The 23,489-nt window shown below is 34.7% G+C and overlaps 5 protein-coding genes across 5 annotated transcripts; 2 read left to right on the top strand and 3 right to left on the bottom strand.

Annotated features, from left to right (window-relative positions):
- Positions 1 to 210: 210 nt before the first annotated feature.
- Positions 211 to 2,638, bottom strand: LOC140885350 (DEAD-box ATP-dependent RNA helicase 21-like). Its single transcript, XM_073292313.1, has one exon. It carries the CDS (start codon positions 1,874 to 1,876, stop codon positions 434 to 436), a length of 1,443 nt encoding a protein of 480 aa, XP_073148414.1. The 5' UTR covers positions 1,877 to 2,638; the 3' UTR covers positions 211 to 433.
- A 192-nt stretch (positions 2,639 to 2,830) lies between these two features.
- LOC140883253 (protein TONNEAU 1a-like) lies at positions 2,831 to 6,398 on the bottom strand. Its single transcript, XM_073289646.1, has 8 exons — positions 6,176 to 6,398; positions 5,459 to 5,591; positions 4,662 to 4,750; positions 4,453 to 4,575; positions 3,855 to 3,988; positions 3,747 to 3,772; positions 3,505 to 3,661; positions 2,831 to 3,210 (listed from the first exon to the last, which is right to left on the bottom strand). Exons 1-8 carry the CDS (start codon positions 6,260 to 6,262, stop codon positions 3,159 to 3,161), a joined length of 801 nt encoding a protein of 266 aa, XP_073145747.1. The 5' UTR covers positions 6,263 to 6,398; the 3' UTR covers positions 2,831 to 3,158.
- A 244-nt stretch (positions 6,399 to 6,642) lies between these two features.
- LOC140878023 (uncharacterized) lies at positions 6,643 to 8,235 on the top strand. Its single transcript, XM_073281625.1, has 3 exons — positions 6,643 to 6,662; positions 7,277 to 7,544; positions 7,675 to 8,235. The coding sequence occupies exons 1-3, from the start codon at positions 6,643 to 6,645 to the stop codon at positions 8,233 to 8,235; spliced, it is 849 nt and encodes a 282-aa protein (XP_073137726.1).
- Positions 8,236 to 13,296: 5,061 nt separating this feature from the next.
- On the top strand, positions 13,297 to 15,409 carry LOC140881355 (dirigent protein 24-like). The gene has a single exon (XM_073286593.1). The coding sequence runs from the start codon at positions 13,384 to 13,386 to the stop codon at positions 14,533 to 14,535; it is 1,152 nt and encodes a 383-aa protein (XP_073142694.1). The 5' UTR covers positions 13,297 to 13,383; the 3' UTR covers positions 14,536 to 15,409.
- A 29-nt stretch (positions 15,410 to 15,438) lies between these two features.
- LOC140881357 (large ribosomal subunit protein uL10c-like) lies at positions 15,439 to 16,476 on the bottom strand. The gene has a single exon (XM_073286594.1). It carries the CDS (start codon positions 16,375 to 16,377, stop codon positions 15,670 to 15,672), a length of 708 nt encoding a protein of 235 aa, XP_073142695.1. The 5' UTR covers positions 16,378 to 16,476; the 3' UTR covers positions 15,439 to 15,669.
- Between the last annotated feature and the right edge of the window lie 7,013 nt (positions 16,477 to 23,489).

Raw genomic sequence — 23,489 nt, 5'->3', positions numbered from 1 at the left:
AAACTGTCTTCATCGGCTACTACCTGAATCTTGAAACATTGGTTGACCCTTTTTAGACAACCGTTGTTCCGTCTTGGATCGGCTCGGTATCCGGGTTATGGACATGCCGATCAATCTAACCCATGACTACAGCCATGTTCTTCACCGGAGGCGGCCGTAATTCCGGTAGCCATGGATAGAATCAGAAGAGATGTAAAAACAAGCTCTCTGTATAGAAACATAACATATGTAACAAACTCCAACAAGATATTTTGATGTCTATTTGCATCGAAAGGGTACAAGGTGTTACTAGCTAAAGAGATAAACAGAACAATAAGATTTCTTCACTTTCAACAAGCTTGGCCTTATTTGTTCATAGATCAAAGTGACCTTAAAATAATCATTAAAACTTTGTAGCTCGAGATGTTTGAGGAGTCGTCTGCAGTTTATGATATCAATGACCATAGGCCCTGTCCTTGCGCCTGCTTGGCCGGTCGAGAACCGAACCGGACTTGAACTTTGATGCCTCGTGTCGGGCTAGCTCAGGGGGAACACGACTCTTACTCTGCACAAGCACTTGCCTTAGATCATAGAAAACCTCCGCATCATGCAAAGTTAAGAACGTCGTAGCCACACCGGTCTTCCCGGCACGACCGGTTCTTCCAATACGATGTGTGTAAGCCTCAATTTTCTCCGGCATGTCGTGGTTTATGACGTGCGACACATCTGGTACATCAATACCTCGTCCTGCTACGTCGGTAGCAACCAACACGTTGTATCTCTTGGTCTTAAAACTTTCGAGGCTCGTTTCTCTTTGTTCTTGCGACATTCCGCCATGCAATGCGGTCACACGATAACCTTCCTTGTCCAAAGCCTTAGCAACAACATCAGCTACATTCCTCTTGTTACAAAATACAATAGCAGTCTTATCTCCCAATTCACCAAGCAATTGTTTCAGTCTAAACATTTTACTGTTCTCCTTCAACATGATAACATGCTGAGTGATCAGATCGGTGGCCTTTCCGGCTGTGCCGATATTGACAACGACCGGATTTCTCAAGTACTTGCGCGCCAGCCGCTCCACACCAGACGGCATGGTTGCACTGAACATGCAAGTAGTTCTGTAAATCCTTTTCTCATCAAGGTCTTCGTCCTCATTTTCCGGTTTCAAGTTAGTCGAAGGCATGGCGTCTAACACGCCGGCAACTTGTCGTTCCAAACCCATATCAATCATTCGGTCAGCCTCATCAAGAACAACATAGTTACATTGATTCAAAACAGCATACCGCCTCTCCAAGCAATCAAGAAGACGTCCGGGTGTGGCGATCACGACTTCACAACCTTGCATCAGTCTAAACCCATGTTCTTCAATCGATTGCCCGCCAACAATAGAAACAACCTTTATGCCCAAATAACAAGCAAACTTGACAGCCTCGACCTCAATCTGCAGAGCTAGCTCTCTAGTTGGCACGAGCACGATGGCATAAGGCCCTTCAGCCTCATTCTCCTCGGTCATAGGAGAAAGTCTACTTATGTAAGTGAGCATAGGAAGAACAAATGCAGCAGTTTTACCAGAACCAGTCTCAGCAACGCCAATGACGTCTCGCTGTTGCAGTCCGAGCGGGACGGCGGCCATCTGAATGGGAGATGGAGTCTTGTAACCAGCCCTCTCCACAGCCCTCAGCAGCTCGGGCGCCAACTTGCTTTCAGCCCAGCTCCTCATAGGTTGCGGAATTCTTGAACCCTTGTAAGAAATATTGAAATCTTCCCTGAAAATTCTCCAGTCCCTCTCCGTCATCTCCTCGAGATTCTTCTCAGACCAATGCCTATCAACCCTCATATCAAACTTTTCATACAAATCAGTAGCAGCAAGTTTTTTCTGCTCCCTGCGGTCCATGCCGGCCCGGAGACCCCGGCCAAAGAGGAGACGGGCCTGGTGCGGGCAATCATAGAGATGATCCTTGTCGCGAGAGGTGTCCTCGGTGTTCTCCCAATCGAAAGAGAATCCAAACTTGTGGCTTGGCTTAATAATTCGTTTCTTGGGTTTGATCAATCCAAAATACTGCTCCTTGATAGCACTCAACTCAATCTCACGCACCCTTTGTAAATTCCTTGCTCGGGAGCTTCATGCTGTTTCGCTCAGCTTTGGTGAGAAAAACAGGCTTCTTGGCATCGCCGGAGCTGCCATACGCACCGGTTTTCGCGCTTGGCATCATCAGACTCGGGACACAAGAAATGAGCCTTACAGGATCAAAATCAAAAGAAAAAACCATTTGATTCGTTCAACTGATTAAATGAACTGAGTCTTCTCAAAACGTTCAACACTTGAAAATTCTCTAACCAAGACAAAACATCTGAGTCAGCTATTTTTTGTCCACGACGCTTACGTTTATTTTATCTAAATATCACTTGCAAAATTATTCGTAAAAACTTTCGAGAACAGAACCCAAAAATAAAAATCATAGGAAGATCGGTCCCATCTCTTTGAATAATCATATAAGGCAATTTATCAGATCTTGGAATGCTACAATGCATCAACCCCTCACATCACAACGAGATAAATTCCAGTAATATAATGGGCATTTCCCGGATTGTATCAAGTTTTAAACATGTACGATTTACACGATTTATATTTCATATTGAAGTTTGTTAATATCATTGATGAGTCGGTCATAGCCAAATATTTTGTTGGTTGGAACTTGGAAGTACATATAAAAAAAGACTGCGAGTTATGCTCGTGAAGTATGGAACATTTGAGGTTGAAAAAAAAAAAACAAAGCCTTTTGTTGCAAAAGACATGAACTGCAAGAAAACAATTCTACGTTCTGGCCGAATAAACATGAGCAAACAACTAAACAACGCGAAATACGATGTTCCGAAACATAAATACATGCCATGCTAATGATACTCAAGAATGCGACATGAGCCGAAGCAACTAAAAATTCAGTAACTAACACAAGATTGTCTACATACAAGAACCACATACTAGACCAACTTGGTAAAGTACCAATATGACCAAGGGAAAATGAGCACCAAATGGGGATAAATGGTGCAATGGTGAGTGAAAACAGGAAGAGGGTTAAGCTCATAAAAATACAACTCACAGATACATGAAGGAACAAAGATCTTGTATATAGTTGGAGCAATTAAATTCTTAGAACTAAGTTGAAATCATTTGACTACATGTAGTCTCCCCTGCCATCTTCCTCGGGAACTCCATCTCCACCATTCCTGCCAAAAATGCATTGAACAGCAGTGGTGTTTAAAAAGACAGAAAATACATGCTGTGTAAAATACTTCAAATAAGATTTACTTCCACTCTAGTACGTAAATTCCAAGTTTTTTTTATTGATATAACACTTCGAAGTACCATAAATAATATCCAAAAGTTTACTGACCAAAAATCATCATATACACAACTGAATGCATATATTTTTAAAACTCTAAAAAACCAATATGCATGAATTACTGACCATCGAGAACTGGTGAGCTTAGAGAATACAACATCAAGGTTCAGAAACAAACCTCCAAGATGTGGTCAAATTACGAGCTTTTCTATTCAACTGCAGATTTTCTAAAGCAGCAGAAGCACGTAATACATCTTCTGAAGATTCATCATTATCATATCTCCAATTGTAATCACCTTTCCTATAGCCAGAAGTAGAAGAGCCAGCCCTTCTATCTGAAACTCACCCAAAACAAGACAATAAAAATGAATAATCTAACTGATGTCACGGAAACAATATCAAATGCATTTTATTACTTACCTGATGATTGTGAAACAGGAAGAGGCCTGCAATGAGAGTTCTATTAATTACAAGTTTAAACAGTAAAGCAAGTGAATGAAAAAACATACATAAGTAATGGTCACGAACCTTCCCAGTGGAGGTAAACCCCCAGCAACTGAGGGCGGTGAAGGTCTCCGGATATTTCGAGTCTCCAAGTTGGATAGAGACTCTGCTTCTGAAGTGGTTAATCTCCTGTTGCTACCCCTTCCTTGAGATAAATTCTGCATGAGCCACATACATCAAAACTATCAAGAGAAGCTGACATTATCTAAGAAATAGAAACATACAGAACTTTATGCCATGATTTGAGCTTCGTGATTTAAGATCGAGCAGAATCATTCAGAAACATAATTAGCTTTTTATTATGCATTGCAATGACCTAAAAAATTACTTTATTGAGTGAACAAGAAGCATCATGAAGTAAGAAAATTCTAGGCCACATAAGAAAATATTCTCATTAGCTGGCCAACCACAACCAACAGCAATAAGGAACAGAAAAATTCCAGATTACATTTAACTGCTTGACAAAAACCATTTGATAAGTTTAGCTGACAAAAATAGTTCTTTTAATAAGAAAATAATTTAGATAGCAGAAAGAGTAGTTTCCGTGCATGTTAAAGTAAGCCATCATATGAGTGATGCCATCAATTTCAAAATCTTAATCTAAATAATGCACTTATTGGACCTCATATTTCAAGAACCCTTCAAGAACATCCAGAAGCAGAGGACCGCTGTCTCCATTCCGATTAAGATCATGCCCGTTCTTGCTGCCAAATTCTTTTAACTCAGATTTCCAGGAATCTTTGGGCTGAAAATATATAGGAAATTTAACAGATCATAATTACATAACCGTGACAGTAAGAGTAAACAAAGGGACGAGTGAGTAGAAAGTACCAGATTACACTCTGGTAAGTAAACTTTTAAGGTGTGACTTAATTGAGCCCACTCCAAGTACTCACATACCAATGCAGTCAAAAGCCTTCCTGTACTTAACAAAACAAAGACGGAAAAAAGTTTTAAATATTTAATCATTCTTGATTTTTCTAAGCTCAAAACGCACCCATTTCAGAAACTGATACAGCTTATGATATGAGAGATAATGCCATAGAGTATCAGGTCACATCATAGTTTTGCCAAGTATCAGCTTGTGATGAAGTATCAGGTCACATCACAGCAACATAACATAACATCAATAAACCGTAAACAATGATGAAGTTTCGAAGGTCCTGCAATTCATTTTCTATCCACGGCGAGAGCAGAAAGAGAACGAGATGCAGAGGATGAACTATGAAGTATCACCATGGTGTTAAATACGCACATGCCCATTACTACATGGTAAGATATTGGATGACATGGAGGGGAAGAAAACCACAGAGCCATCCCATAGATGCTATATTTTTAGGTTTTTACCCTAAAGGAGGATGGCATCAGAGGCGAATCACGTTACGAGGAGAACTGGAGGAGAATCTCCAACTTGAAGATTGCAACAGAAAACAATTTACCTAGGAATCTTCTCCTAAGTCAAATTTATCTAGTTAAAAGGAAAACAGTGGAATTGAGCTTACCTCCACAAAACTAGGCGATTTGAAACTGAATGCAGATAGGCAGTAAAGGTCAATGGAACTCTACTAAATGGGTTGGTATCTTCAAATCAGGGTTAAAAAGGAATGAGAAAGTTGAAACTTATGTACCTGAAGGAGAGTTATGAAGTTGCTTAGCACGGTCATTGCAGCTACCCAATAGTGCAGGAGGTAGACCTTCTTCTTTCTCTATCACTCGATCCTCTTCTTCAATTGCTTCAAACACACTAGCTCTCAGCTCAGCCTAACAACAAATAACAACAGAACTTTCAAAGCTTGCCTGAAAACAACCACAGTGACACTCTTTCGCCATCTCAGCAAATGCAAATTTATTTTCACGGTGCCATTTTATTAACACTACATGTCTACCAACAGAAATCCTAGCAACTTCACAGTTCTTTTTTGAGAAATCTTAGGCATATCACGAACTTGCTGGCATTACAATGCCATCGTTTTAGTTAATATTATCCACATTGTACAAAAATAAAATACAAAATCTGCAAAGCCAAGTATAATTCGAACTCATCCCGAGTCCATCCGAGCATGAGAATAAGCAAAACCCAAAAACTTGAGATAGTAAAATCAAAAAATCGAACATCCACTCGTCTCTCAAGGATCAATCACAACAAGCAGCCCATTTTCGACCTAAATAAACCTCATCTCGTAAACTCGAAAAAGCTTCCAACCAACCGACTCGAAAAAAGCGATCCATACAGCCTTGTTGAGTTAAAATCTCAAATTTCAAACCCCGAGCGAAAATGTAAACAAAAAGACGGCATCAAATTAAAAAGAGAAACATAGAATTCGAGGGTTGGGGACGAAGCTAACTCGGATCTTGGCAAGGACGCCCTTCTTCTCGAGAGTGCGAGTGACGAGGGTTTTCAAATCCATCATTTCTCTGGTGTAATCGTCCATTTTCAGTGAAATTTCCCCCAATTCTCAGCTCACTGAGTGACCTTGGCCTTTGCTCTCTGTGTTTTCGAATTGGATTTTGGATTTCACAAGAATCCTCCTCTCGCTTTGTTTTTTGAAACAGATTACAATTTCTTGGTATTTTACTATCGCTAACGATGCAAATTTTGGTCATATATATTTGTTATTTTACTATTTTTGTTATATATAAATATAATATAGTTGATTGATTTGATTGTAATTTATCTTTTTTACACTAATTTTTATACCCTATAAATAGAAGTGTTTAGTCCATATATTAAACACTTATCTTCTTCTATTATATTTTCTCTTGTCTTTTATTCTCTTATCTTTTTCTACTAAATTTATAACACGTTATCAGCATGAGTGCTCTAGTTTCAAGGTAGAACTCATAAATAATTTTTATTCATAATCTTTGTGTGGATGCTTTCGATAAAGCACAATATATAAATTTCATATTGATGCTCTCGAAATAGCACAAATATTATTTTTTTTTTTTTTTGCCAATAGTTTCAATGATCCGGTAGTAGCACAATATTAAAAATTAATATTGATGCTCTCAAAGTATCTCATATTTTATGTTCATATTATGAACCTGAAGAAGCATTAATTTTAATTTTATATTGATGTTCTTGAAGTAACACAACATATTTTTATTGAAAATCTCGATAGATCTATGGATACAATATAAATATATAAGATTTTCAATATTCCTGAAGAATATTATCCAAAATCTTAAGTTTATCAATATTCCCGAAGAATATTGACTTTTATACACTTTTATGCTTGTGTCTTATATTGGGATATTATATTTTTTTTATGCATTTATTTTTACTCGATATTAATTGATATTTGTTTATGTGAATATTTATCATTCTTAGGAAAGTTAATAAATATGATTCCATAATTGTGATTAGATGCTTGTTAACATAATTATATATATATATATATATATATATATATATATATTGCACGTATATATAATTATTTGTCAAGGATTTTGGATGCTGAGGTTCATCTTGTTTCTAAGGATCTTGGAAACACAATAAAAGAAGAAAATAATGAATCCCCGCAGGATCTTGCAAAATCTCTTATTTTTCTTCGCCACCATCTCGATGATGGATTGAAAGCCGAGTATCTCACTGTGAAGAACCCACAAGAACTTTGGAAAAATCTTAAAGAAAGGTTTGACCATCATAGGAGTGTAGTTCTCCCAAGAGCTCGTTATGAGTGGATCCATCTTCGCTTACAAGATTTCAAATCTGTAAGCGATTATAACTCCGCATTATTCAAGATTTGTTCAAAGCTCAAACTTTGTGGAGAAAATATTTCTGATCAAGATCTACTTGAAAAAAACTTTCTCCACCTTTCATGCTTCAAATGTGCTCCTGCAGCAGCAATATCGTGAGCGTGGATTTAAAAAGTACTCTGAGCTTATTTTCTGTCTACTAGTTGCTAAACAAAACAATGAATTACTATTGAAAAATCATCAATTACGTCCAACTGGCTCTACACCATTTCCTGAAGCAAATGAAATATCATTCCCTGAAGTGAATGCCAACTCAACTCAAAATCCCCATATTAGAAGAGGACGTGGGCGTGGCCATGGTCAAAACAAAAATTACCAGCAACATGATGAAAAGAGACAGAAAACAAACCACCAGCAGTGGAAACCGAATAATGAAGAAGAAAAAGGGAGAAACATGAAAGAGTATGAAGATAAGTGTTTCAAATGCGGAACAGAAGGGCATTGGTCTCGTACCTGCCGTACTCCAAAGCATCTTGTGGATCTCTACCAAAATTCGATCAAAAAAAATGGAAAAATAGAGACAAATTTTGCTGATGATGATGGCCCTGTTGATATAACTCACTTGGATGTCTCTGATTTTTTTGCACAACCAGACGGGAATATTGATCATTTGATTGGGGGTGATGTGCTAGAAAATATAGAGTGATCAAGTTCTGCCTTTAATGCTTTCGTGTCCCTAAGATTAGTGATTTTGGATATCTATGTTTTTTTTCTATAATAGTCAGATTTATCTTTTTGATTTTGGTTTTATTCAGTACAATTTTATTTTCAGTTGTACCACGAAGGTAACGAAATATATGTTTTACACCATTCCAATGTCTTCGGGTTGGAGAAGAACTATATCTTGCTAGAAGGTTGACAGAAAATGCTATATCTACTCGAGTACAATTTGCAAGGTGTGACAATGCACCAATTGCACTAAGATATGGGTAAAAAACATATAAAAGAAAAATTACGTGCACTCTCTTCTGGGATGTATTGCACAATAATAAAGGCAATTGAGGCAAATACAGTCACAAACAAGAAGTTTGTTGACAAGAAAACTTTCATATTATGGCACGATCGACTTGGTCACCCTAGGAGTTCAATGATGCGAAGAATAATAGATAATTCGCATGGACATCCCTTAAAGAATCAAAAGGTTCTCCTAAATGGTGACTTTTCATGTGGCTTTTTCACAAGGTAAACTAATTATAAGGCCTTCTCCAACAAAGATTAATGTTGAAATTCCAACATTCTTGGAAAGAATTCATGGGGATATTTGTGGGCCTATACACCCATCATGTGGTCCATTTCGATACTTTATGGTATTGATTGATGCATCAACTAGGTGGTCACATGTTAGTTTGCTTGCAACTCGAAATATAGCTTTTGCAAAACTACTTGGGCAAATGATTAAACTACGAGCTCAATTCCCTGACCACTCAATTAAGGCAATTCGCCTTGATAATGCTGCTGAATTTAAATCACAAGCATTTGATGACTTTTGTATGTCAATAGGGACTTCGGTCGAGCATTCAGTAGCCCATGTCCATACACAAAATGGTCTTGCAGAATCCTTTATTAAGCGACTGCAATTAATTGCAAGACCGCTACTCATGAAAACAAAACTGCCATCTTCAGCCTGGGGTCATGCTATCATACACGCTGCATCGTTAATTCGTGTAAGACCAACTAATTACCACCAATATTCACCATTGCAACTTGCATATGGTCAAGAACCTGAAGTTTCTCACATTAGAGTATTTGGTTGTGCGGTACAAGTACCTATCCCACCTACACAACGAACCAAAATGGGTTCCCAACGTAGACTTGGAATTTATGTGGGGTATGAGTCACCGTCTATCATTAGATATTTGGAACCCTTAACAGGCGACTTGTTTAATGCAAGATTTGCAGATTGCCATTTTGATGAAACAAATTTTCCAACATTGGGTGGAGAAAAATTGTATCCTGAAGAACAACGAAAAATCTTTTGGAATGAGAAAACATTATCTCATTACGATCCCAGAAACAATCAATGTGAGCAAGAAGTTGAAAGAATCATTCACTTGCAAAGAATTGCAAATCAATTACCTGATGTCTTTTTTAATACAAAAAATGTAACAAAGTCACACATACAAGTAGAAAATACCCCAGTGAAGATCGATGTCCCTGCAGGACCATATAATACTTTACCCGCAAATGAATCTAAAATACGCCAGAAGCGTGGTCGACCGATTGGTTCAAAGGATACAGTACCCAGAAAAAGAAAGGTACAAGAAAAACAAGGTTTGAAAACTCTAGAAGAAGAAACCTTACATCAAAATGAAACAGATGTGGATAACGTGATCCATGAAGAATCACAACCACATGAAAATATTGAGACTTCAATTGATATCTCGTAAAATATGGGATCGCAGAAATACGAACATCGATAATGTGTTCGCACTTAACATGGCTCTTGATATCATGCAAGGTATTGATGATCCCGAACCACAATCTGTTAAAGATTGTCAACAAAGAAATGATTGGCCAAAATGGAAGGAAGCTATACAAGCTGAATTAGATTCTCTAGAAAAACGTAAAGTGTTTGGACCCGTAGTTCAAACACCCAAAAATGTAATCCCCGTAGGATACAAATGGGTGTTTGTAAAAGAAATGAAAATGGCGAAATTGTAAGATACAAAGCCAGACTTGTAGCCCAAGGTTTTTCTCAAAGACCTGGAATCGATTACGAGAAAACATATTCACCTGTGATGGATACCACCACTTTTCGATTCTTGATTAGTTTGGCTGTATCAGAAAATTTGGATATGCGACTTATGGATGTGGTCACTGCATATTTATATGGTTCACTTGATAGCGACATATACATGAAAATCCCTGAAGGATTTAAACCATCAGAATCAAGTGATACAAATCCCAATACCATGTTCTCAATTAAATTGTAAAAATCATTATATGTATTAAAACAATCTGGGCGAATGTGGTACAATCTCCTTAGCAAATATTTACTACAAGAAGGTTACACAAATAATGCTATTTGCCCATGCGTTTTTACAAAAAAGACGGATGAGGGTTTTGCAATCGTGGCAGTATATGTAGATGATCTAAATCTTATAGGAACTTCCGAAGAGCTCACTAAAACTGCCAATTATTTAAAAAGTGAATTTGAGATGAAAGATTTGGGAAAAACAAAGTTTTGTCTTGGATTGCAAATCGAACATTTATCAGAAGGAATATTTGTTCATCAATCTTCATACACAGAGAAAATATTAAAACGCTTTTACATGGACAAATCACATCCATTAGCATCACCAATGGTCGTACGATCACTTGACACTAATAAAGATCTTTTTCGTCCACTTGAAGATGGAGAAAATATCATTGGTCCTGAAGTACCATATCTTAGTGCAATTGGTGCATTGTCATACCTTGCAAATTATACTCGACCAGATATAGCATTTTCTGTCAACCTTCTAGCAAGATATAGTTCTTCTCCAACCCGAAGACATTGGAATGGTGTAAAACATATATTTCGTTACCTTCGTGGTACAACTGACATGGGATTATTTTATTTGGAAAAATCAAATTTCTCTTTAATAGGATATGCAGATGCAGGCTATCTTTCAGATCCGCATAAAGCCAAATCCCAAACGGTTTATGTGTTTACACGAAGGGACACCGCTATTTCATGGAAGTCAACAAAGCAAACTTTGACAGCTACATCATCAAATCACTCTGAAATCATTGCAATGCATGAAGCAAGTCGAGAATGCATATGATTGAGATCTATAACTCAACATGTTCAAGAATCATGCGGACTACCAACAACGAAAGATAGCCCGACGACTATTTTTGAAGATAATACTGCTTGCATTGCACAACTAAAAGGAGGGTATATCAAAGGCGATCGAACGAAACACATTTCACCAAAGTTTTTCTACACGCACGAACTTCAACAAAAAGGTGATATTGATGTCCAACAAATCCGTTCAAGTGACAATGTAGCTGATTTATTCACAAAGGCATTACCGACATCAACATTCAAGAAATTGGTGCAAAAGATAGGGATGCATCAATTAAAAGATATTCGGTGATTGAAATCAGGGGGAGTATCAATTGTTGTACTCTTTTTCCTTCGTTCAGGTTTTTTCCAATGGGTTTTACTGACAAGGTTTTAACGAGGCAACATTGGATTCTCTATCAATCATCTAAGGGGGAGTGTTATATATAGATGTAATATAGTTGATTGATTTGATTGTAATTTACCTTTTCTACACTAATCCCTCTACCCTATAAATAGAGGTGTTTAGTCCATATATTAAACACTCATCTTCTTCTATTATATTCTCTCTTGTATTTTATTCTCTCATCTTTCTCTACTAAATTTATAACAATTTTGATTTTTATTTTTCAATTTTAATTTTTGAAAATATTTACTTGACGCTATATACGTGAATTCCACGTCAACATTACATCGTGTCACATCAGCACCACATTAAAAAAAATTAAAATTACCAAAAAAAAACAAAAATATCGGATTAAAACTGAAATATGAAAATTTAAAGGATCGAAATCGTAAATTGACAAAAATACAAGACAAAAAAATCAATTTTTCCTTTACTATTTTATTACCTCTCGGTGAAATTTTAAATAGCTCGGCAAAGTTCATTTTAAATTGGATCCATTTTGATATAAATATATAAATTGTATGTTTTAAAATTTATGTAAATTAAAACTATTTATATGAATAAATATGATGGAAGTAATTTTTGTTATAATTGATTATTGAATCTTAAAGATCTAAAAATTTATATCAAATTTGAGATATTGGAGAAATATAAACCATTGTAACTAAAAAATACAAAGTAGGATTCTTTATTTTGAAGCTGCTATATCGAACATTAGTAAAAGAGAATTTGAAGCAAAATTTACCTTGAGTAATGTATGTAACACTTTTAAATATTATATATAAAATTATATTATGGAGATTATATAAATAGATGATTGTTTTATCATGCGATAAAATGAATATAATTGTTCATATCTTGACTCGAATTGTCGTTCTTATATTAGAAGTTACGAAATATTATTTTTAACTATTTGGATACAAATTTTGAAAATTGAAAAGATAGAATGATGATGTGTAATAACAAACAAAAAGTTTAAAACACAGAATAAAATATTTTTTAACAGTTAAAAAAAGGAAAAAATGGAAAAGCAGAAACATGTAAAAAGATTTGAAAAAACAAAAAGGCAAACCCAACTTTCAAAATATGTTGATAGATTTTTTTTAAAAAAAAAAATTATAGTAGCTTTTGAGTGGAGAAGACGACACCCTAAAGTCCAACATTTTTACATGCTTGCAATTCGAAGTGCGGTGTATTTAAATGGAATTTTTCCCCCAAAATATGATACAACAAAAATAACCTTATAATTCATACTCAAATAAAGTTAAACAAAAATGTATTTTTTAATTATAGGGTTCTAATTCCAAAAAATTGTGATTCATGAGGCTTTTTCAAGGAACAAAGCGTACATATGCCACTTCACAATATTAGTAATATATCTTATTTTGCATGTACTCAACAAAACCATTATACAAAAAAATTCCCCAATTAAGACTCCGCTTAGCTCAACTAATCAACCATTTAAAGGGTATTCATCTACCAACTCCATGCAATCAACTCCACTTATTTAATTAATTATACAACTAATTTGAATAATTCCAACTATATAACCATGCTTAGAATCCAATGTAAATCCACTCAAGAAATCATTCTGAAAAATATTAGCTTCCACATTCAAAATGGTTCCATTTTTCAAGCTCACATCCAAGACAATCAAGTCAATTTTTTGTTTCTTGCTGCTAGCAACTACATTGGCCAACTCTGCACGAATTCTTGATGAAGCCAGCGCACAAATTCCACTCCCAGACGATGCCCCTAGTGTGTCTGATACCACACCACCGGAGATTGACAACCCTGACGTGGCGCCTGTGGTCGCACCCACCGCAGCTCAGCCGAGCACTCCGGCCACCGTTGTGCCAACAAATCCTTCCATTGACGCACAACCTACTGCCCCTGTCATAGCTCAAACGCCGCCTGTAACCACCACGTCACCTGGCGGAGCTACCACCAACCCAGGTGCGGCCACTGGAACAACTGGTGGAGCTGCCACCAACCCAGGTGCAGCCACTGGAACAACTGGTGGAGCTGCCACCAACCCAGGAGCTGCCACTGGAACAACCGCTGGAGCTGCCACAACCGACCACCCTACATTGTCCTTTTTCATGCACGACATCCTCGGTGGTTCAAACCCGTCTGGCCGGGTGGTGACAGGCATCGTGGCCAACTCTGACGCCAACAACCTCCCATTTTCAAAGCCCAACAACCAAATCTTCCCCATCAACGGCGGGGTACCCCTCAATACCATCAATGGAGTCATCAATAACAACAACGTTCCTTCTCTCATTGGCCTAAATGGCTCCCCTACCAACACTCTCCTCCAAAATAACGGCAATAACAACATCGTGAATGGCGGAAACAACCAGGCCTTTGTCACGGCAGGACAGCTTCCGGCAGGGGTAACCCTCCAACAGCTCATGTTTGGATCTGTAACAGTGGTCGACAATGAGATAACAGAAGGGCATGAGCTGGGATCTGCAGTTCTTGGAAAAGCTCAAGGGTTTTACTTGGCAAGTTCTTCTGATGGAAGCAGCCACACAATAGCCTTAACAACAATGTTTCATGGTCACAATCATGAGGTTGACGACACAATTAGTTTCTTTGGAGTTCACAGAACAGCATCTCCAATTTCACATATTGTGGTAATTGGAGGAACTGGAATATACGAAAATGCTAAAGGGTATGCCACTATTGAAACTCTTCCACATGAGGATCAGCACACCACTGATGGTCTCGAGACAATTACACATTTCACTGTTTATCTTACTCCGTAGGGGGTTTCTTACAATTGCACGTATTTGTAAGTTAATATCTCTGTGTTGATGCATCTCTTGATTTGGTTGTGTGTGAAGAAATGCATTTATATGTAACATAATTTTCTTTTCATCTACTATTCTAGTGTCAACATATCTCTCACTCTCAAACACAAACTAAAGAACATATGCTGTTTCTTATCCTCAAATTTTGACAATGATGTTTGTAATATTTGGCTTGCCTTTCCAAACAAATCTATGAACGCGTTGTTTTATTTGGGTATACGACAGCTCACTCGTCATGCCTAGGAACACAATCAGCAAGTATAAAAAAAATAATCAAATGTTAAAACTAAACTCTAGATAAGAAAGTTCCGATAACTAAATCAATTTAGTCATTTGCAAATTATTTCGAGGATAGCTAAGATTAGTCTTGTAAACCAAATTTGATGCATTTCCAAAGTTGATATGCAAGTATCGATGTAATCCTGTCATTGTTCCAAGTTCCAACTTTATAGCACACATACATAATAACTGTAAAAAAAATATAGGATCACAAAATTCAATATTATTTCATCCCCTGGTAGCACTACACTACTCTGCTACCAAACAATATAAAAATCACATAGAAACACATTTAATAATTTCAAGCTGATTTTAAATGAACAAATAGCAAAGGGTTAAAATTACCTTCGAAGCCACAAAGTTCTTAATAATACTTGTCACCAGTTCTCTCCCATAGATCACTAAAAGCCTCTCAAGTCGTTATGAAAACTTTTAATCACACAAAATGCATCATTAATGCTCGAACAATTTACCTTATGCTAGGAACCAACCAATTATCGAGCAAAAAACAGAAAGACGAGTCTGTAATCAATAAGATTATAAAAATCAGAGCTAACCTTGCACTAAATTTGCATCGCTTGACTGCCATGGCACTTTATGCATACAAGTACTTGATTTCATGAGTGAAGCAAAAAACTAAAGAAGTGAGTTCAGGGGCAACAAACGATGTTGGGTGAATATATTTCAGCTATTAAATTCAATGATGAATCATCGTTAAAGAACAATGAGTTACATGAAATTTTTAGTGCATTCAAAATACTCAAATTGACAAGAAACTTACATACATTGCCTCACCAATACAAAACACAACTATTGGCCAGCACCCTCTTCCTCCAACTTCTTGCAATATGCCTTGAGCACCATTATCAAATTCCTAGCAGGTGCCTGAATAGTGCTCACAACAGCTGAAGCAGGACCCTTCAAAGAACCCAAAATCTGCGCATATATTTCAGCCCTGGTCGGCAAATTCTCCAACGCCTTGAACTCCTCAGGCCCATAGTATTTCCCTTCAAAGACGGCTCCCGTAAAGTCATTCTCTTCCAACTTTTTCTCCTTCTGAAAAGCTCTGTAAGGCTTCAACGCAGCCGGGATTTCTTCACTGTGCACAAAAAGCCAAGCGTTCATACCCTTCATACACGGCTTCAGAGCCTCCCATTTTGTGCCTTCAATGGCTTTAAGCACAAGGGTATTCTTGGCGACCAAAAGTTTTGAGGACTCGGGGAGTTGGCTTCTGAATTCTTGGAACTGTTTGACTGTGAATCCCTTGTAACTAATGCCTGCAACGAGGAAGCAGTCCTGGAGTTCTTCCTTGACCTTTTCTACCGTTTCCTCTTTCCTGTTGCGGCTGATGGCCGCTCGGATTCTGGGTAAAGGTGAAGGCTTGGGAGAGAATCTGGGGCGGTGGTTGGAGGCGAGGAAAGGGTTGTTGAAGTGGGATTTGAGCGAGAAGGAGTCGGAGGAAAGGTATTGAGGCGGCGGAGGTTTGGAGGAGGAGACGGTGAAGAGGGTGGCCTCCATTGTCGAAAGGATTGCAGAAGCAGAGAAGGGAGCAGTTGGCCTTGGTTCCTTATCTGTTGCTAGGCTCGGGAAGATCGACACGACGTCGTGTTCTCCCGGTGGATTGGGTTAAAAAATATTTTGAGACATTTTTCAAAATAGTCTCCTACACATATCCATAATGAAATTTAGTCTTGATTTAAGTTAATTTTTTTAACTAACCTTTAATTATGTTAAGTTCCAAATTTATAATTTATACCATTTTTACATCAACATATATACAAATATATTACTGTAATTATATATGAAAATACTAAATATTTTTTTAGAAGTTTTTTTCCACTTATTTATATATTAATTTTTTGATTTGTTTTTATTTTCAAATTTATTTGTTATATATTTAATTTATATTTATAATAAAAATTTAATAAAATTATAACATCTTATTGAATTAGTTAAATTTTTAGTACTAAAAATTATTCTTTATTATATTTAATAACATTAATATTAACTTATTTCCAATCATTTATTGTCATTATTCTTGTATACAATATTATTTTATTAATCATTTAATTATATACGTAAATATAATAATCGAAATAATTTGAAATCATGACAGATATTTTTTTAAAAAAAAACAACAATTTCATATTACTATCGAAATTAAAACTTGTTTTATTACAAATTAAATATAGTAAAAAAATAAATATGTTTGATATGTAAAATATATCTTGAACATCACAATAACAACAACAAAAACAACAAAAACAAAAATAATCATTATTATTATTTGACCCATATATAAGTTAGGTAGTGTTTGAGAGGGCTTATAAAAAATTCTCATCAGCTAATCGGTTAAGTAGATGCCACCCACAGGGTAGTGGCGTGGCGGACTTTGATTGGTTAAAATCAGTGGGGCCCACATGAAACTCACTGATTTTAACCAATCATAGGGTTACACGACTACCCTGCGGGCGGCATGAACAAAACCCAGCTAATCATTCACAAAATTTCAAAATATACAATTTATAGAGAATAAACTTCTTTATTTATTATTACCAACTTTTACAATAATTAATAATATATCATCTTAATTTCCTCTTATTTCTCAGATTATAGATTTAATTATTATTATTATTGTTGTTGTTATTATTATTAATTTTCTCTTATCACGGATGCCAAAAAAAAATTTTGCTCTTATCATTTAGTATTATAGTTATTTAGCATTATTATAATAACGATCTAATTTTTATGTATATCATAAAAAATTGTATATAACTTATTTTTATTACTATTAATATTATTATTAGTAATAAAAAAATTATGTACGGTAAAGATAAGTTTTTTATAATTATTTTGGAAAGTAATTCTAATTTTATTAAATTATAGTAATTTATTGAGATGAGTTAATAGAAATAAAGGGTATCATAAGAAAATTAAATTACTAAAGGCTATATTATAAAATGTTTAATGGATAAGATTATTTTTAAAAATAAGAAATTAGCCAATTAAGATGGGCTAGATTAAAGTAAATTCTCAAAAAAAATTAAAAAGAAAAGGTAACATAATAAGATCTGGAATTTTTTTTGCATCATCTAAAATATATAATTCTTTTTTTTAATATCTATTGGTATTCTTCGTTTTTTTTTTACTAATGCATTACTAAGTCTTATAAAACGTGTATTATTTTTGTAATGAACCAAATAAAAATAAATATGAAGTTTGTCAACTTTGATTTCTCTATAATTTTCTTAATTTATCTGGAAAACATACAAATATAAGACAGAGCAAGCAAGTAAAAGGGGAAAAAAACTTTGATATGAATTTTACCTGAAAATTTCACTGTAACAAATGAGTATAATTTGTATTTTTTTTTACGATCAAATTTTTGTACTTTATTGATAAACTAATAAGTCTTCGGTTACAAGATGTATCAACCAAAAAAAAATCTACAAACTCCCACACAAATAGAGGATTTTAGCTAGAAACATGCCTAGTTCAAGGTGAGCGAAACCCAAATTCGATAGAACTAATAATTCGAAGACAAATATCAAATCTAACTTTAGAGTAAAACACTAAAATTAGATTTAGGAGTTTCATTTCCCAAGATACAACGGCTTAAATTAGTAGTAGTATTTTTTATTTTTTATTTTGACGACGATAAACACCACCACATAATTACTTAAATAGTAATATGTAAGTTCCACAATTAGGTTGAATCCAGTGTACATGACATAAAAACGCTGCAATAAAAATTATAAGGCCCCGTTTGGTACAGATATGAGATAACTCTTAGATTAGAATGTTCATTAATAAGGGAAGATAAGTATGTATTTGATAGTTTTTTTTTATGTTTGATATGATTTTTAAAAGTGGGATAAGTTAGTACAAATAATTTAGATTGACCAAAATACCATTTTTTCTCTCAATTATTAATCAAGTGGACCAATTTCTTTTCTCCCATGTGATTTTTATTATTTATAGTGAAGAGGTAGTTTTGTAAATTACTTTTGTAATCCATGTGGACAAATATAATCTAAGGTAGATTGTGTTGATGAGTTGCATCATGGGCTAGTCCAACTTTTGTCAATCCATATCAGAATCTATATTCAAAAATCAATTCAAACATAAGCTTAGTATTTACACGAAGAGAACGAAGTGAAATAATTACCAAGCCCAGATCAGATTTACACGAAGAGAACGAAGTGAAATACAAGTTAAATTAGTAGTAGTATTTAAACACGAATGATGGCTCCAACAAATTTTATATTATATGGCTGAATATAATCATCAATCGAAACTCGGGGCGACTGATGGGGTACTGTTAAATCCATCTTAATTCGGCCAATCAAATGGTACATGCTAAGACATTGGACTTGGATGAAATGAATGGGGCTCAAATAATTGTATTGGGCTTTTGTAGAGTCCCTTGCCCCTAAACATAAACATTTGTGCACTTTAAAAAAAACATTAAGGTTTTTTTTTAAATTCATCTCTCATGTATTTGACGTATTTCGAACTCACCTAATTCTCATGCTATCATTCTCGTAGTTGATAAGGGAGATAAGTGTCGAATACATTAGCAATTGAACGCAAAATCCCGTTAAAATCATATCAATTGTGAAATCGCATGGACGGAGAATGTACATCCTAAATTTCTAATTATGGGAAAATATGATATGAGAATTGACACGTGATTATAGTTTTGAAACGTAGTTAGGCCCGAGTCATTATCGAACCGACCCGATGAAAAATCCAATCCGTCTGGACCACCTGCAAGCCCAAGCCGGCCCAAACCGGGGAGCACGTGCGGTAATTACTAAAGAATAGGAAGGGCATTTTGGGGATTAAGGAAAAAGAAAAAACCTTAAACAGAGGGAGACTTTTTGTACGAAAGGAGCATGCGAAGCCACGTCCCCTTTGAACCATTAAAACCTCGTACCCCTGCCGACAAGTAAACCCTCTACACTCGTTTGTTATCTACTTTTCAACATGTTAATTATTTTTTTTTTACTTTTTTTTTATAAAATATATATTATTATTAACATCGAGAATAATATATGTGTGTAAATATAATGTTTTCAATAATTAAACACCCACTTGCATGATGTAGAATTATTTCATAACCCAACCCACTTCAGAAGTGGTGGGTACATTTGTTTTCTTATTATGGGATTGATGCATTTAGTTTGTGCATATAAATATCAAGTTTTAAATAATATTTTAGTAAATTATATATATTTTATTTGTCTCAAAGAGTTATTGAGTGAGAGAAAATAGACACAAAAATATCAAGTTTTGATACGGGTGTATTTGAAAATTCTTCTCATTTTGGCTATCAAAATAAGAAAATAGACACATGTAGCATTTTCTGGGTGGTGTATGTCAATGTCTAATTGTCACGTATGCAGTTGGACTAAAATAACCAAAAATTAAAAGTCACTGTACCAAAATCAAATTTTAAAAAATTAATGGATCAAAAACAAAACATGGACAAGTTAATTGATCAAAAAAATTATTTCCCAAAACAAAACAAAAAATGGTGTTGATTTTTTAAGTTAAAAATATTTTTTTCCCACTTTTATAATTTTTTTCATAGGATGCTTGTACGATTTGGAACAAACCAATCCTAGATTCATCAAGTAACTGTAACCACATAAAATGGTCACACACACAAACACACTTTTGTTGCAAAGACAAGAAATCCGATTCTTGGTAAAGATAACATAAAATAATACAAGTGCCTTTTTGGGCGAGTAATTTACAATTTCAACTCGGCGTACCCTTTTCTACTTTCTATTTCAATCCAATTAATTAATTAATTATTTTCTTTCCTAAGAAGGTATGAGTTGGAGATTATACTTCATATGCTTGTCACTTAAATCCCTAGAATGGTCCCATCAAATGTGGGGAAAGGGAAAAGGATTGATTATCTCGGAGCATCTACGATTGGTAATACCTAATCTTAACAAAACATTGCTTGATATCTCAACCAACTTATTTAGGAGAGCTAATTACATCTAAAATTTAATATGATTTTGTTGAACAACATAGTTCTTGGTTCTCTCGACTCCCCCCACACACAACGTGTGCGTCTATGCTTCTTAGGAAAGCAATAAACTCACATGGTTATCGAAATAAAAAAAAAATTAAGTAGATTTTATTGTTTTGGAGTTTTATAAAATTTGATGAATTTATTTTTATATTTTTTGTGAACAAAAATTCAATCGAAAAGATGTAAGACAATCGCACGTGTCAATTTCGTAAGATATTTTCACTCCAAATACCTTTTTCACATAAAAACTCACGTGAGACCATCTCACGTGTCAATTTTGTGAGACATTTCACTTCAACTATGGATCAAGTAGTCTCGCAATAGACATACTCCTTTTTTTATTATTAAATTGATAATTTTATGACTATGCGCATATTTTATAATATAAATCAAACCAATCATTCCTTAAAAAAATCAATAAGAAAAATTGATTAAAATACAAAGAAATTTTTTTTAAAAAAAAAATTAAAATGCCCTGTGAACACACAATATGCACATCAGAGCACTCGTATAAATTAAGACAGACGTCAGCGGTCCAGTTTGATCCATATATAAGCGATAAATAACTAACGTCAAATCCGATCCATATATAAGCGATAAATAAATAAATAATTTGCCTACGGGACATAAGCGAGTTGGTAAGGCCTAAGGTGACAAGAAAAAAAATTCTTCAGCATTGCGGGTTCGATTCGTGTGGAGCATAAGCTCTGCTGAAATATTGTGGGGTATATATGTTCTGGGGGTTGGTCATTTTGCTCCCTCCCTCAGGTTCCTGTCACTCGTGCACATCCTTCGATTTAACATTCTCATGAACCAATGATGGGTCCCCTTCGAGGTCAATTTTTTTTTTATAAATATATAAATAATTTATATATTTTTAAAAAATAAAGACTCCTACTTCTAGGGGTGATCACATTTTTTCAAAAACCGCCCGAACCGACCACCCCGCACCGCCCCACACCGTCGTATCTCATGTTTTGAAATAACCGCGGTTTTTAAAAAAATGAAAACCGCCCCGCCGCCATGGTTTGGTTATAATTTTTGGCCTAAACCGCCCCGCACCGCACCGCCGTGGATAGTGGTGTTTAGCTAGGGTTATATTTATAGCACATTGTATATACATTATACACAATAGATTCGATCATATGCCGTCTCCACTCTCTTCTCTCTCAACTATTTTCAAAAAAATTTCCCCTCTTTCTTTTTTCATAATCTATTTACTACTTCTCTATACAAATATTAATCTTCAACTTTGTCTAAACATATTATAGTTGATTAACTTTATTTTGTTGTTTGATTGTTATTTTATTTAGTTTTATTTTGTTTATTATAGTTTTCATTCATTATTTTAATAATTTGAATGGTTTTATTTTTTTTCATTTTACCTATCATTAAAAAAAAAACCGCGAACCGATCGCAACCGCTTAAAACCGCAAAAAAATTTTTACATATAAAACCGCAACAAAAAAAATAAAATATAACCGAACCGCAATTGGCAATTCGATTTGAATTTCTTATGAAAAACCTCATACCGCACCGTGATCACCCCTACCTACTTCTGTATATCAATATATGCAGTAGGACGATGATTTACCTTGTATATAAAAGACGCGCTCGGTGGCGCGTGTGTTTCGGTCTAACAGTGTGAAGAGGTAGGTACCACTGGACATAGGAAGCGGCCGACCGTACCTTATCCGCATCTTCATTACACACTGCCACGTTTCTTACCCCATCGGATTTCTAATTTTCTATGCTCTTCTGTCAATAATCACAATTATATATATATTATCGTCTCGTGTTTATCAAATTATCATATTAAAAAATAATTTATGATAAAATTTGTTAATTTTTTTAATTAACAAACTAATTTCAAATGGGTAATATATCTAAGAGTTAATTTTTGAATTTTAAAATTAAAATAACTCTTATTAAATTTTAAAATTAAAATATATCAAACGTAAAGTATGAAACTGTGAAAAAATTGTATGTAAATAAATTAAAATTGTAAAGTAGTTTTTTTTAATTATTAGATAAATTTATTTTTGAAAGTTCACATGAAAATACCAAAAGATAGTTACTATAGCGTTTAAATAATAATAATAAATAAATTTAAAAAATTATATTATTATATATAAATATCTACGTTTCATTGAAATTAAGTTTTCCTATTTCATTTACAAAGTCAAATATATTGGATTGGTATTCATGTGTTTAAAGGGTGGATGCCGTAAGGTGTACGTAAACCAATGTGCCAAACCCTAGCTAAGACATTAATTATATTGCTCGAAAAAGTTGAAATCAATTGTTTTTTTTTTTTTTTGAAAAGAAATCAATTGTTTTCAAAAACAATAATAGGAATTTTTTTTTTTTATTTTTTAACTTTTTCTCTATGAGATGAACGAGTTAATGGAGTAAATGAATAATTTAGATTTTTTTCTATAAACATCTATTCGACGAGAGTGTCATGCATATAAAATTTTTTTAATGTGATTTATTTAACTAACATGATTAATGTAATGTTATAGCACGTGAGTTTTACTCAATTACTCATCAATAGATGACGATCAAGGGTGTGGAA

The sequence above is a fragment of the Henckelia pumila genome, chromosome 2, assembly GCF_033568475.1.
Source record: "Henckelia pumila isolate YLH828 chromosome 2, ASM3356847v2, whole genome shotgun sequence".
NCBI classification, from domain to species: Eukaryota; Viridiplantae; Streptophyta; class Magnoliopsida; order Lamiales; family Gesneriaceae; genus Henckelia; species Henckelia pumila.
The sequence above is the reverse complement of the archived record's forward strand: the minus strand, read 5'-3'. Positions and strand labels throughout refer to the sequence as shown.